This window comes from Rhinatrema bivittatum, chromosome 3 (genome assembly GCF_901001135.1).
Source record: "Rhinatrema bivittatum chromosome 3, aRhiBiv1.1, whole genome shotgun sequence".
In the NCBI taxonomy this organism is placed as follows: Eukaryota; Metazoa; Chordata; class Amphibia; order Gymnophiona; family Rhinatrematidae; genus Rhinatrema; species Rhinatrema bivittatum.
The window spans coordinates 407,378,867-407,394,238 of NC_042617.1; the positions used below are offsets into that span (position 1 = coordinate 407,378,867).

At 42.1% G+C, this 15,372-nt stretch overlaps 1 protein-coding gene across 2 annotated transcripts in view; it reads left to right on the top strand.

Annotated features, from left to right (window-relative positions):
• Positions 1-15,372, top strand: part of KHDRBS2 (KH RNA binding domain containing, signal transduction associated 2) — a 1,412,749-nt gene that overhangs the window by 302,566 nt on the left and 1,094,811 nt on the right. For both annotated transcript variants that reach the window (XM_029595673.1, XM_029595674.1), the window contains exon 2: positions 1,336-1,466. In XM_029595673.1, the coding sequence (XP_029451533.1) occupies positions 1,336-1,466 (131 nt within the window). The remainder of the gene's footprint in view (positions 1-1,335; positions 1,467-15,372) is intronic.

The window sequence follows — 15,372 nt, forward strand, 5'->3', positions numbered from 1 at the left end:
TCCCCATTTATGCCAATGCTCACAAACCTGAGGTACTTCCACCCTGCAGCAAACAAATGAAACACAATGCACCCTTGCCTGAGACCCCCAGGTCACAATACTGCAGGCTCCATACCTTGCTTTAAGTTTCTTCTCTTTTCCTTTCTTTTAAATTAAAATGTACTTACCCACCAGGCGTGACACTGTTGGTGTGTGTATCCTTAAACCAAAAGCAGGAAGAAGATGCTGCCAACCGCTTGCCTTCCTCAGGAGACTGCAGTGTAAGCACCTTGCTTTTTTGACTGCCCTACTTAATGGAGAGCACGTGAAGGACATTTAAGCACCTGTGTGGTCACCCAAAGATAGAGCCTGCTAGTCAGTACCCGAGTCTGCCAGGGTCCACAAAGGGATGCAAAATAGTGAAGAGGCTGCTGGCCCTTGAAGCTGGCACAACCTCCCTTTCCCACTGGCAAGACACTGCAAATTGGCAAACCAATCAAAGAAGCAAGCGTAACCTTCCATTCAATTAGATCCCCACTGACAGCTGCACCACAGTGAAGATGCCGCCGGCCCCTGAAGAAGGCACTGCCTCCTATCCTGCTGGGGTCTACTGCAGGCTGCAAAAACAGTGGAGAGGCTGCTGACCTCAGGAGCAGTCATAGCATCCCTTCCCACCAGGACCCACAAAGAGCTGCACAACAGTGAAGATGTCACTATCCTCAGAAGCGGGCGTGCACATGTGGTGAGAGTCTGCCTGTGCAGCTCTCTAGGTCACCCCACAGCCACCAAGAAGGCCCTAATCAACAGACAGAGGAACCGCCAGCTGCAGGAGTGAGCATAACCATCCTCTACTGCGGTTGACAATATTCAGATATATTTCTGTGGATATACACCTATGCTGACCCATGTAGTATCAAGTCCTGATTATTGCCCCCCGTCCAGGCGGATAAAAGTGTGCATGCTTTTCACAGCACACATAACTTTTAGCGTAGGGAAATGTGTGCACAGTTAGGGGCAGGGGAGAAACATTTCTCACAGAGATTTCATTTTGAAATCTCTGAATGTCGTTTCTGGTGTACTGTATTGAATTTGTTAAATTGCTTAAAAAACAAAAAAATCAAAGCACTTTATACTTGCGTTATGCACACCAGCAACATTTTTAAAGCATGTGGGGAAGATCATTATTGCCCTCCCCATGAATATGACCCTTTGTGTCTATGGGGGAAAATGTTTTGTATATCTGGCTCTATAACTGCTCAGTCTGGAGCCTCTTTGCTGTAGCTAGTATAGATCAAAATAGATCAGATTCTATTATTGCTATTTTTATCTCAATCAATTATTTCCATTTTTTTTCAGAAATTGAAAAATATCAAAGCTCTGATGATTCAAAAAAAGAAGATGAGGAAAAGAAATATCTTGATATAATCAGCAACAAAAACATAAAGCTTACAGAAAAAGTATTGATCCCCGTCAAGCAGTATCCTAAGGTAATAATTAAAATTTTAATACATTGTCATGAAATTTATAACTGAGGAATATGAAAATTATAGACAGCTTTTTGTTTTCATTTTAGGATTAACTTCAGGTTCAAGAAATGTGCATGCTATAATGCCACTTTTGTGTATGGTGTTACTTGAAGTAAACCTTTTAAATGCATGAAGCAAATAAAATAACCTGCCACTGACAAATGCTAAATCATAGAATTTTGATACAAATAGTTATATTAAATAATAATAATGATATTTATTTATAACATGATATTTATTTATAAAGTGGGTGTTCAGAGCATGATATAATGAGAAATGTAGATCAAAACAACACTTAAAACCAAATACACATTATTGAACTAATTATACAGTTATAAAGATAATAAAATATATGTCAATAAGGTATACAAGCCCCTCCCCAAAAATATTATCACATAAAACATGTTTTATCCATAAGAGACAAGGTTCCAAATGTCATGGCATAGTTTCAGAGGAAGCAAACAGTATTTTAACTCAAGAATGACAATTTCCAAAACTATTTACCTGGTTAGAATTGGCTGAAAATTGTTTTTCCCTTTTCTACGAGTGAGCACCATGGAACTGGTTTTCCTCTTTGGGATGTGAAGGCTACTTCCAAATGTCTCAGACTGAGCATTGTCATTACAGCTTTGGTCTTCTGTAATGCACACACTTTTAGGTGGGTAGTGAGGAGGCATCCTCAGTTACTTGTTTAGGTCAGGGGAGGAAAATAGCACATGCTCATGACATTTCACAAATGTGTGCACTACTTTTCTGTGTTAGGACACTTACATAAAAGAACAGGGGAAATGTGTACAGCTGCTTTTCACGCACACACTTTATACTGATTTTCAAATACAAGATACCTAGGCACTCTCTCTTTGAAAAGTACCATTTGGTACACTCACTAAAAGCTCCTAAATACTTTACAAGTACATGAGCTATTTGAGCATTACCCTTAACATCTGGAGTTTTTGCAGTACCAGGACAGATGACACATCGATTTGCTAGTGCTAAAAGTGGAGAGAGCAGAAAGCATGACTAGCAGCATGTATTTAAGTATTCATAGATATATTTACCTAATTTAAACAATGAGTGTTGAGACTGCCAGAATGCATGGTAAGTGGTTAATATGTGTTGCAGCTTGTCAGAGAAGCCCAGACATATGGATGCTTGTGTTAGTACTTTTATTTATAGCAGGTTCTGTACAAGAGGTCTATTTTTGTTTTGCTTTGATTGTCTTTCACTGGGAGTTGAGGGGAGTGGGTCATTCCATACGGAGTTTTTACTTAATTTGTTTCATTTCATATTTTAAAAAGTCTGAGCCTGCCAGCCTTGGAGTCCCCCTCTCCCGCCACAAAAAACACCATTCTAAAACATTGTCAGGTCTTTTTCCATCCCCTTAACCACACAAACCCCTTCCCAATTTTCCAGCAATTGAAAGCATCCTCAAGTGTGCAGTAGTGCTCCCTAGATGCTCCTGCCCTGCTGGTACTCTATTCAAAATGGTGTCAAAGCACCAGCGGGACAGGAGCATCTGGGGATTGCTCCTGTCTATGAAGAAACTTACAATTGTGTATATGGTTTTTTGGTTTGTTTTTTTGGGGAGGGGGGAGATCCAAGAGAGTGGGCCTGGTGAGACATTGTTTTATTTGTTAGAATTGTGTTTTTTGCATTGGCAGAGGGGTTCCCTAGGCTGGCCACTAGTCTGTTTTGTTTTAATGAAACATAAAGTTTTATTGTTTTTCTCTATATTAGTATTGACGACTATTTAGATTATTACTAAGCTATGTGGATAGGAATGCGAAAGATGGCTGCTGGAGGGAAGTAAGTGTAGTTCTTGTATGTTCTTCTATCCAAGATTGTGGAGTACAAAGGAGAAAGACAAAAAAGACTGGATAAGGATAAGTTTTGCAAGTGGCCATATGCCATGACCAGAGGCTGGGATTTATCCTTTACAGTGAAGACAGAATAACTGAGCAGACTGGATAGGCCAGATAGCCGTTTCCCCATCATTTAGCATGTTACTAGTTTAAAATAAAACAAAACAAAAATTGAGGGTTCTAGACTACATATGTCAGTCATTCTCTATGTTTGATTGTGATGACATTTATCGGAAAAATTGTAACTGAAAATGTTGAGTTTTGCCATAGAAATAAGGTAACAGAAATACCCTCTGAGTCCAAAATGTATCTAATCAGATTTAATTTAATTCATGAGCTATCTCTGAACACTTGGAAGTCCACATTCAGAAACCTTTTGCTGTATAGAGATTTCCTGCTAAATGAATATTTGGGCTCTTATCCAGCTACATTCTAGCCAGATAACTTATTAGCTGGCTAGAATTTAGCCAGATAAGTCAAGAGCATTCCAGGGACATTACTGGAATGTGCTGAGTTAGCCAGATAACTATATAACTTCTCTGGCTAACTCTGATATTTAGAGAACATATAAGAACATAAGAACATAAGAAATTGCCATGCTGGGTCAGACCAAGGGTCCATCAAGCCCAGCATCCTGTTTCTAACAGAGGCCAAACCAGGCCACAAGAACCTGGCAATTACCCAAACACTAAGAAGATCCCATGCTACTGATGCAATTAATAGCAGGCTATTCCCTAAGTAAACTTCATTAATAGCCATTAATGGACTTCTCTTCCAAGAACGTATCCAAACCTTTTTTGAATCCAGCTACACTAACTGCACTAACCACATCCTCTGGCAACAAATTCCAGAGCTTTATTGTGCATTGAGTGAAAAATAATTTTCTCTGATTAGTCTTAAATGTGCTACTTGCTAACTTCATGGAATGCCCCCTAGTCCTTCTATTATTCGAAGTGTAAATAACCGAGTCACATCTACTCGTTCAAGACCTCTCATGATCTTAAAGACCTCTATCATATCCCCCCTCAGCCGTCTCTTCTTCAAGCTGAACAACCTTAACCTCTTCAGCCTTTCCTCATAGGGGAGGTGTTCCATCCCCTTTATCATTTTGGTTGCCCTTCTATGTACCTTCTCCATCACAACTATATCTTTTTTGAGATGTGGCGACCAGAATTGTACACAGTATTCAAGGTGTGGTCTCACCATGGAGCTATTTAGAGACATTATGACATTTTCCATTCTATTAACCATTCCCTTCCTAATAATTCCTAACATTCTGTTTGCTTTTTTGACTGCTGCAGCACACTGAGCCAACAATTTTAAAGTATTATCCACTATGATGCCTAGATCATTTTCCTGGGTGGTAGCTCCTAATATGGAACCTAACATCATGTAACTATTAGGGATGTGAATCGGGCTTCTGACGATTTTGAAAATATCGTACGATATTTTCAAAATCATCAGAAATCGGGGGCTCCCCGAAACCGATAGGAAAACCCCACAAAATTGTTCGTGGGGGTTCTCTTATCGTTTTGGGGGAGGGCGGGAAAAACGGCACACAAAAATAACCCCTAAACCCACCCGACCCTTTAAAACTAATCCCTTAGCTTCCCCCACCCTCCCGACCTCCCCAAAAACCTTTTCCAGGTAACTGCTGGTCCAGTGGGGGTCCCGGGAGCGATCTCCCGCTCCCAGGCCGTCGGCTGCCACTAATCAAAATGGTGCCGATGGTCCTTTGCCCTTACCATGTGACAGGGTATCCGTGCCATTGGCCGGCCCCTGTCACATGGAGGGAGCACTCTATGGCCATCTTCATTTCAAATTCTCTCTTCGCCTGTCTTATCAATGTTTTACACTTAACTTGACAATGCTTATGTTTTAAATGTATTCTTTATTCAGATTTTTAACAACATTTTTACATTTGCAAAAATCAGGAAAATAACTTTTAGTACATAGATATAACAAGGAAGTATTTCTACATTATTTACTGTACCTCAGTAATAAAGTCCCCAATTATGGGAGGATATACAAAGAAATTTAACCAAAGTTAATTCAAGGAAAAGTATATTAAATATACATCAGAGACTATACATTCTTTTCCTACAATATCTATCTCTGCTCTTTATCATTCAGAAACACCTCTAGATGGGTAGGATCTAGAAATATAAATTTATTTTTTTGAAGAACAACTAGGCATTTACATGGATATTTAAAAAAAAAAAGGATGCTCCAATAGCCAGGACCCTTGGTTTAAATACTAAGAATTGTTTATGTCGTAATTGCGTGTTGCGAGCAACGTCCGGAAAAACTTGGACCTTTTGCCCACAAAAGGAAATATCTTTATTCCTAAAGAATTTTTGTAGTAGTATACCCTTGTCCTGTTCTCTACAAAAAGAGACTACTAATGTAGCTCTAGAGGAAATATCATCTGTGGATGCTTCTAAAAATGAAGTTAAATTAGGAGATTCCTGTTGTATAATGTCTAGTTCCTCTACTCCATTTTGAGGTAGAATCTTAGATTTAGGAATATAGTACAGTTTTTAAATACTTCTCTCATCAATATTTGTTATAGATAGAATTTCAATCAAATATTTCTTGAGTAATTCAAATGCGGATAGCAATCTGGTCATTGGGAAGTGGAGAAACCTTAAATTCCTATTTCGATTTTCATTTTCCAACATTTCTAAATGGCGATGAATAACTAGACTATCTTTAATACATGAGTTACTAGCTACTTGTATCGATGTTACTTGAGCATTTATAACTTTAACATTTTCATCTAAAACATTCAATCGACTCGCATGTTGTTCTATTTTATTATTATCTTTTTCAATATCTTCTTTAAATTGTAACATAGAGGTAGTTAAAGTTTTCTTAACTTCAATAAGCAATTTCCATATATCACTTAAAGTAACATTTTGTGGATCTAATGCTTCCATATTCAAATTCCGATCTTCCCTTAAACAAACTTCTTGAGTTAGTAACCCTCCCACACCGACTGCATTATCTAAAGTCCCGGGTTGCACAGCATTTACTGTCTCCCCGGGTCCCTGTACCTTAACTTGTAAATTCGGAATTGATGTCTCCATCAGCGGCTGAGGCGATTGTAGATTGGCCAGACTCTCTGGCGAACCTGATGAGAAGGAGATTTCAGGAATAGGATATCTTTCAAACTGTCCTACACGCCTTACCACATGGGAGTCCATAGTCCTCTCGTTGGAGCTACTCCCGGGGAAGATGTAGCAAATTTTGGGGGTCATTTTCCAAGGATTTACGCAGGAGATAATTCCGCAAATCGCGCTAACGCGATTTGCAATTTTGTATTCAGGGGGCGGAGTTGGGGTGGAGCATATGTAAAGTAGGAAAGAGTTATCATGTGCAGCGAAACAGCCGCAGTGTTAGCGTAGCTCCTAATGCAGCCAATAGCTACAACCCTTTCATTTGCGGTACGTTGTGCACTAGAGGCCGGTAAAGGTTTATCGCGGTTCACAACAGCCTGTTTTTGGAGAGAGAGAGAGAGAGAGAGAGTGCGCCTTGCTATAATGTCTACTCCCTAGACAGGTATTTGTATCCCTATGGGAGGCCCACCTAGTAACTCGAGGTGGGGATTAGGTATGAGTGTAGGGGGTTGGGGCCACTTTCACATTCAACATGAGACGTACAAACAGAACAGTGGTCTCTTGTGAAGATTTGATGGCCTTCGGAGTAAGGAAACTCAGTCCATGATGAGATTTGGGCAATGTTCTCTCAAACTAGCTTGATGGACACTCTACCTGGGCAACAAATTTAGAAGGGGCGCGCCCCTTTGGCGCGCGGCTTCGGCAGCATGCCGGCGGCTGCGCACCGCTGTCCTTCCAATTTTATCGGGAGTCCCGTCGCCGCAAAATGACGTCAGCAGGGCCGGCAGAAGGCTGATTTTCCCCCAGCTCCCTGGGTCCCCCGTTCTCTCAGGGTTCCCTTCGCTGTCCTTTCACCTTCCTCTCCAGGGAGAGGCTCGTCTCTCCGATTCCTCCGACAATGCTTATGTTTTATCCTATTTTCTTCAGATGGATCCTTCTTTCAATTTTTGAAGGATGTTTTTTTGGCTAAAATAGCCTCTTTCACCTCACCTTTTAACCATGACAGTAATCGTTTTGCCTTCCTGCCACCTTTCTTAATGCGTGGAATGCATATATACTGTGCCTCTAGGATTGTATTTTTAAGCAATGCCTAAGCCTGTTGAACGCTTTTAACCTTTGCAGCTGCAACTTTCAGTTTTTTTCTAACTATTTTCCTCATTTTATCAGTTTCCCTTTTGAAAGTGTAGTGTTAGAGCTGCAGATTTACTTATTGTACCCGTTCCAGTTATTAATTTAAACTGTTACCAAATGACCCCACCACCATTACCTCTCTTACCAAATCCTGCATTCCACTAAGAATTAAATCTAAAATAGCTCCCTTTCTTGTTGGTTCCTGAACCAATTGCTCCATGAAGCAATCATTTATTACATTCAGGAACTTTATGTCTCTAGCATGTCCTGATGTTACATTTACCCAGTCAATATTGGGATAATTGAAATCTCCCCTTATTATTGCACTGCCAAATTGGTAGTATACTCCTATCATTATACTCTTACTCTCTTGTATGATCTTTATCCTGTTGGACTCTATACCCTCCCTGACATAAAGTGCCACACCCCCACAAAGTTGATCCTCCCTATTATTGCGAAATAATTTGTACCCAGATATAGCACTGTCCCATTTGTTATCCTCCTTCCACCAAGTCTCTGTGATGCCAATTATGTCAATCTCATCATTTGCTGCTATACACTCTAACTCTCCCATCTTACTTCTTAGACTTCTGGCATTGGCATACAGACATTTCAAAGTGTGTTTTTTGTTTGTTTTAACAACCTGCTTTTCAGTTGTTTGGGATAATTCGGAAATCATTAGCTTTTGTGATTTTTTACATATAGGCATATGGACTATGTTTGCTTTTAATGGAACCTCTCTGTTGGGTTGCCCTAACTCTACTGTTTCATTAGTATCCTTCAAGGATACATTTGTCCGAACCATGCACTGCTGAGTGACTGTCGGCTTTCCCCCTTGTTCTAGTTTAAAAGCTGCTCTATCTCCTTTTTGAAAGTTAGTGCCATCAGCTTGGTTCCACTCTGGATAAGGTGGAGCCCATCCTTCTGGAAAAGTCTCCCCTTTCCCCAAAAGTTTCCCCAGTTCCTTACAAAGCTGAATCCCTCTTCCCTGCACCATCGTCCCATCCACGCATTGAAACTCTGGAGCTCTGCCTGCCTCTGGGGACCTGCACGTGGAAAGGAAGCATTTCAGAGAATGCCACCCTGGAGGTTCTGGATTTCAGCTTCCTACCTAAAATCCTAAATTTGGCTTCCAGAACCTCTCTCCCACATTATCCTATGTCATTGGTGCCCATATGTACCATGACAGCTGGCTCCTCCTTAGCACTGTCTATAATCCTATCTAGGTGACACGTGAGGTCTGCCACCTTCGCACCAGGCAGGCAAGTTACCAGGCGGTCCTCATGCCCACCAGCCACCCTGCTATCTACATTTCTAATAATTGAATCACCAACTATGATGGCTGGCCTAACCCTTCCCTCCTGGGCAATAGCCCTGGGAGACTTGTCCTCAGTGCGAGAACTTTAGGATAGCCAGATATATTCATCAGCTTGGCCACTCCAATGAACATATATAGGCTGTTAGTTGGATAAGTTTATCTGGCTATCTTGCCAAGCCACACAGTAGCTGAATTTGGGTCTCTAGTTTTATACAGCTTTGTATATCCAAGATTTAGGATCTGACTTATTAAAGTGTCAATATTCCAAAGATTTACCTGACCACTAAATTTGTGCAGTTAAAATCACAAGCAGCACTAATTTAGCCAGGCAAACAGGGGGCTGAGTCGAAGGTGTACATAGAGTAGACTTTCACATTTAGCCGTTAGTGCAATATTCAATGCTAACTGGTTAAATTTAGCCAGGTGACTGTACAAATGACAGTCCTACATCTTTCTGTTCAGACATACCCAGTTATGTTACCCAATCATTGGGATTTTGAATATTGATTCATAAGAATTTTATCCTATGGAGAAGGCAATTTCATACTTCCTTCATTGCATGAGGTCTCATGGGTACTTTGTATGTCTGGACCTACAGAGTTTCCCTATGAAAATGTGGCTCACTAAGGGAATGTGGTACATTTATATCCACATACTTAGCAGCAAAGTATGCGTATATGAAAGTTAAGGATGTGTTTTTGTTTAAAATACAAATAACAACAGTGTGTTGTGATAAGAGTAAAGATTTGCAAAGTCCAAAAAATGTTGTCAAACATTTAAGTACACATAAAGGTTCACAAGATCATTGTAATCCAAAAGTAAGTCTCCATCAAGAGGGACAGAGAAATCTAAATTCATATAAATCCATGAAAATAAAAAAAAAAGTTAAATTAGATAGCAGTCAAAAAAAGGCTACAGAAAACAGCTGGAAACAAGCTAGAAATCTAACAAAATAGCATACCTGCTTGTGTGAAATGTGGTGCATACTGTACATGACTACAAATGAGCAATATGCAATGGGGAGGTTAAAAGGTGAAAAAGGGGGAAGGGGGAAGGGGGCTGGCTGTGGATGAGAAAGGGACATCAAGCTGTCCTGGTAAGAGACTTTGTGGGATTGAGACACCAGCTGAATACCATCAAAGAGAGCGCTAACAAGCGGGAGGAGAAGTGAGAGACAGCTGACCCAGAGTGCTCTACATCATCACCAGGGCCCGGGACCTTTAAATCCCAAGGCACGCCGGCGTTTCAGTGGGGCTGGCTGTGGATGAGAAAGGAACATCAAGCCGTCCTGGTAAGAGACTTTGTAGGATTGAGACACCCGCTGAATACCATCAAAGAGAGTGCTAACAAGTGGGAGGAGAAGTGAGAGAACAGCTGACCCAGAATGATCTATGTCATCACCAGGGCCCGGGACCTTTAAATCCCACGGGACGCCGGCATGCAGCAGACGCCGGTGCGCTGCCTAAGCTGTGCGTGCCGAAGGGGCGCGTGGCTTTGACCGGCTTGACTGTGAATGACCGCAATTAACAACGCGCTGTCTGGAATTCACCCCATAATGGGTTGGAAGAGGAAAGCGAGATTTGTTACCTCCTCGACATCTACAACCAGGATAGGCCCCATGGACGCCCATGAAAATCGGCAGGGTACGCCAGTAATGGACAGTTTGCATAGCACTTCGGATGCATCACTAAGTCCTGGCAATGGACCTATACCTCCACAACCACTAGGAGATGCGAGAGAAGTACTTCAAGTTGAGATTGCTTCGCTAAATGTGAGTGGTCATGAGTCACAGCAAGCATTGGCAGAGGCTTTACCAACTCCCTGTATTGAGGCAGGGGAGGAAAATGTCATTGTTAACATTGGTAATTCCCAGATAGATTCTGTGGATCCTGCCAATGTGAATCTTGGGGATTTGGGGAGAGTTTTGGTAAAATTGGACTCTAATTTAACTCAAGTAAATTCCTCTCTTTCATCTCTGGTAAATGTTAACAGAATATCTATAGTAAATCAGAATAAGAGATTTTGGGGTAGATTTAAAAAGGGTTACGTGCATAAGTTATGCGCGTAACCCTTTTAAAAAAAACCTGTGCACGCCAAGCCTATTTTGCATAGGCTCGGCGGCACGCGCAAGCCCCGGGACGCGTGTAAGTCACGGGGCTTCGCTAGGGGACGTGTCAGGGTGCGTGTCGGGGGCGGCATGACATTCGTGGCGTTCCAGGGGGCATGTTGGGGGCGTGCTGCCGGCCCAAGGGTGTTCCAGGGGTGCGGCCGAGGCCTCCGAAATAGCCCCCGGGTCGGGTGATGGCGCGCCAGCAGCCTGCTGGCACGTGCGAGTTATGCCTGCCTCCGGCAGGTGTGACTTTGTTGACAAAGGTAGGGGGGATGTAGATAGGACTGTGGGGGTGAGTTAGGTAGGGGAAGGGAGGGGAAGGTGGGAGGAGGCCGAAGGAAAGTTCCCTCCAAGGCCACTCTGATTTCGGAGCGGCCTTGGAGGGAACGGGCAGCACACGCAGAGCTTGGCACGTGCAAGTTGCACAAATGTGCACCCCCTTGTGCGCGCTGAGCGCGAACAAAAGTACATACCTGGGGGTGGATTTTAAGAGCCCTGCTCGCGTAAATCCGCCCGGATTTATGCGAGCAGGGCCTTGCGCACTGGCGCGCCTATTTTCCATAGGCCTGCCGGTGCGCGCAGAGCCCCGGGACTCGCGGAAGTCCCGGGGTTTTTCGAGGGGGGCGTGCCGGGGGCGTGTCGGGGGCAGGGCTGATCGGCGCGGCATTTTGGGGGCGGGACGCGGTGATTTGGGGGCGTGGTTTCGGCCCGGGGTGGTCCGGGGGCGTGGCCGCGCCCTCCAGAACCGCCCCCAGGTTGCGTCTCGGCGCGCTAGCGGCCCGCTGGCGCGCGGGGATTTACTTCTCCCTCCGGGAGGCGTAAATCCCCTGACAAAGGTAGGGGGGGTTTAGATAGGGCCGGGGGGGTGGGTTAGATAGAGGAAGGGAGGGGAAGGTGAGGGGAGGGTGAAAGCGAGTTCCCTCCGAGGCCGCTCCGATTTTGGAGCGGCCTCGGAGGGAACGGAGGCAGGCTGCGCGGCTTGGCGCGTGCCGGCTGCACAAAATCGGCAGCCTTGCGCGCGCCGATCCTGGATTTTAGCAGATACGCGCGGCTACGCGCGTATCTACTAAAATCCAGCGTACTTTTGTTTGCGCCTGGTGCGCGAGCAAAAGTACGCTCGGGCGCACTTTTAGAAAATCTACCCCTGAGTGAGGTAGAATCATCTTTGAAAGAATTGTCTGAAAAGGTAAATTGTGTTCAAAACATAGAAAGTATGTTTATTGGAGATAGTAAAATGTTACATCTTGAATTAGAAAATGTGGAAAATTTATTAAGAATAAATAATTTGAGATTAGTTAATTTTCCTTTTACAAGGTTACTATCACCTAAAGAAATGCTAGTAAAATATTTAAAAGAGAATCTGATGTACGATGATAAAGATATTCCATCTTTTTCTAAAATATACTATTTTATATCACGACCTAACAATGGATCAGGTTTGGTTGAGGAAAATTCTATTGGCATTTCAACGTTCTTAGAAGAGTCAACAGATCATAAATAATAGGACAACACTTTTTGTTTCCTTCAATCTAGAGAGAGAGAAAGATTTGTTATTGGAAAAGTTCTTTAGGAATAAAGATCTGAAATTTTGTGGCCAAAAGGTGTTTATTTTTCCAGACTTCTCAAGACCTACGCAGATACGTAGGAGACAGTTTCTGGCACTTAAAAATAGGACCCTGGAAATTGGTGCAACGTTTAAAGTACCCCTCGAAATATTTTTTTTATTAACCACCAGGGTAAAAAGTTTATTTTCACTGAGCCACTTCATTTGTATAATTTCCTAAAGAATAAATTGAGTCCAATAGAAAACCAGGTTATACCAACAGAAATGGCCCAAGAAAAAGAGAAAGTTAGTGTCCCTTCTCAAGATGATTTATGATGAACGTGTATTCGGTTAATTTGTGCCCCCACCGTTATTAGTCCTTAATAAGAAATGTTTGAGATTATATTATTTTTAATATTATGTGTATGGAATATTATGGTATTTCTTATTAAGATTGCCTATATGTGTTGGAAATATGATTTATGTTTGTAATATTTCAAAAGATTTAATAAAGAGATAATTGAAAAAAAAAAAAAAGAAAAAGGGGGAAGTGAAGAGAGGCTGTTTACCTTGCTACTGCCAGCAGTTCGTTTGCCCCGTGACATCTGCGTGTTCATGCCGCAAAGGTGAGAAGATGCCCCTGTTGGCATCATTTTTGGAAGCTGCAAAAACTGCCCCCTCAAACTCCTCTAGCAGCCACCTCACCCTGCCGCCAAAACCACCAAACACCCACGGGCCTCTGGTGATAGTCCTGGAGGAATTCTGCTCTACTGCAAAATGCACAATTTGCACAGAATTTCCTCCCCCCCCTGCGCAGCTGGCATCTCTTCCATCTTCGCCATTTTCTGCACAGAATTGATTCTGTGCAGAAAATGGCAAAGATGGAGGAGACCCCGGCGTGTCTTGAGCAGAGCATGTTCCACTTGCAGTGAAGATGAAGACCCCAGTATGCCACGAATGGAGTTTGTCCCGCTCGTGGCAAAGATGAAGGCCCCGATGAGAGTGACTATGTGTAGAGAGGTGTGTGTGTGTGTGAGAGAGAGATTGTGAGCCTTGGGGGAGGGGGGGGTGGGCTGAGAGAGCATGTATGTGAGAGGCGCCAACTCATCCCTCACCTCAGGCAGCAGATTGCCTTGAGCTGCCCATGGATGGGGCAGAGTCATATTGTCGATTGCGAGCTGGTTAAAAGAAGAAAACAGAGAGAAGGGCTAAATGGTACATTTTCCCAATGGAAACAGATGAATAGTGGGCTGTCCCTGGGCATGGGCCCAACACGTGTACCTTTAACCCTAACCAGTAATATTCAAACTGTAGCCAAATAACTCATCTGGTCCCCAGCTTACTGAATATTCCCTACCTAATTTCCAGACTGAACAATCTCTGGTTTTTCAGTTTCTTTTCTTCTGAAAGAAAACTGAATTATATATGATAAACTTTGCTCTATAGAAAAAATAAAAATTAGTATTTATTTTCATTATTTAGGTTTCAATTAAATGTCAGATTTGCTATTCATATTTTTAAAGCTTCTTTGAAAAAGGAAACCTGAAATTTATTTAAATGTTCAGATATGAATGATCAACTAACTTAACATTGTATGTCTCATAAAATCAATGTTAATAATGGACTTTAAAACAATAAATCTTTCAAGATTGCATTATCTTAATCACCATCTACAATGTTACCATAACATTTGATACATGTTTATTTTAGCTATGCATTTTTTTTAACAAGCAAAATAGCTCATTGATTCAATTTGATAGGACTACTGACATCTGTAATAGTGGAAATGTGATAAGACACAGGTTCCTTTCTGGAAAATTGAAAGAAATCAGCAAGATGATATCAGGATGCACAGCACTAACAAACAATTAGGAAAAATCAAAGCTATTACCTTGATTGATTTTCTTACATAATTGTATTATGGGCCTAAGGCTTTGAACTTATCCTGGACCTGATTTTGAAAAGCTTTATGCACGTAAATAGCCCTTTGCAAATTCACCAGTGGGTTGTGTTGGTAAAGGTATGCTCATAATCAATTTTAGGTGTACTTTTACCTGCACTCGTAAGAGGTACTCTTGGGGACAGAGTTGGGGTGGGGAATGGGTTTCCTTTCCATGCATAATTTTGATTTAAAAAAGTTTGTGCAGAAATATACTTACAGTTATACCTGCTCTGAGCAGGGTGAAATGTGCTATTTGTAAGTCTACACATCTACCTTCCGAACCTGGGAAATTTCAAAGTGGACTTCTGCACTTAAGCCTGCTTTTGAAAATCAAGGCTAAAGTGTGCAGATTAAAAGTACCTGCAGGCATGCATGGTTTTAAAATTACCCTATATTTCTCTATGAGAAAAAAAAAACTTATTAAATCAAATCCTATAATAGGGGTTGTCAACTCTGGTCCTCAAGAGCTACAAACAGGCCAAGTTTTCAGAATATCCACAATGAATATGCATGAGATAGATTTTCATACAATGGAAGCAGTGCATACAGATCTATCTCATGCATACTCATTGTGGATATCCTGAAAACTTGGCCTGTTTGTTGCTCTCGAGAACTTGAGTTGGTGACCCCTATTCTATAATATCACAGTTAAGCAGCAATTTCAGTAAACAGAAAGTAAAATGGGAGGCCAAGATGGCAGCATGCTAGAGGCAAAGGCTCACTGCTCTGCCCTTCCTGGTTTCATCTTGTGCTGTTTTCCAGCCTTTACCTGTTTTGATGCCTTCTAAGAGGAAGGGTAAGGTGAGGGTTTACCCTCTGGAATCTTCCTTCCCTGTGATCCA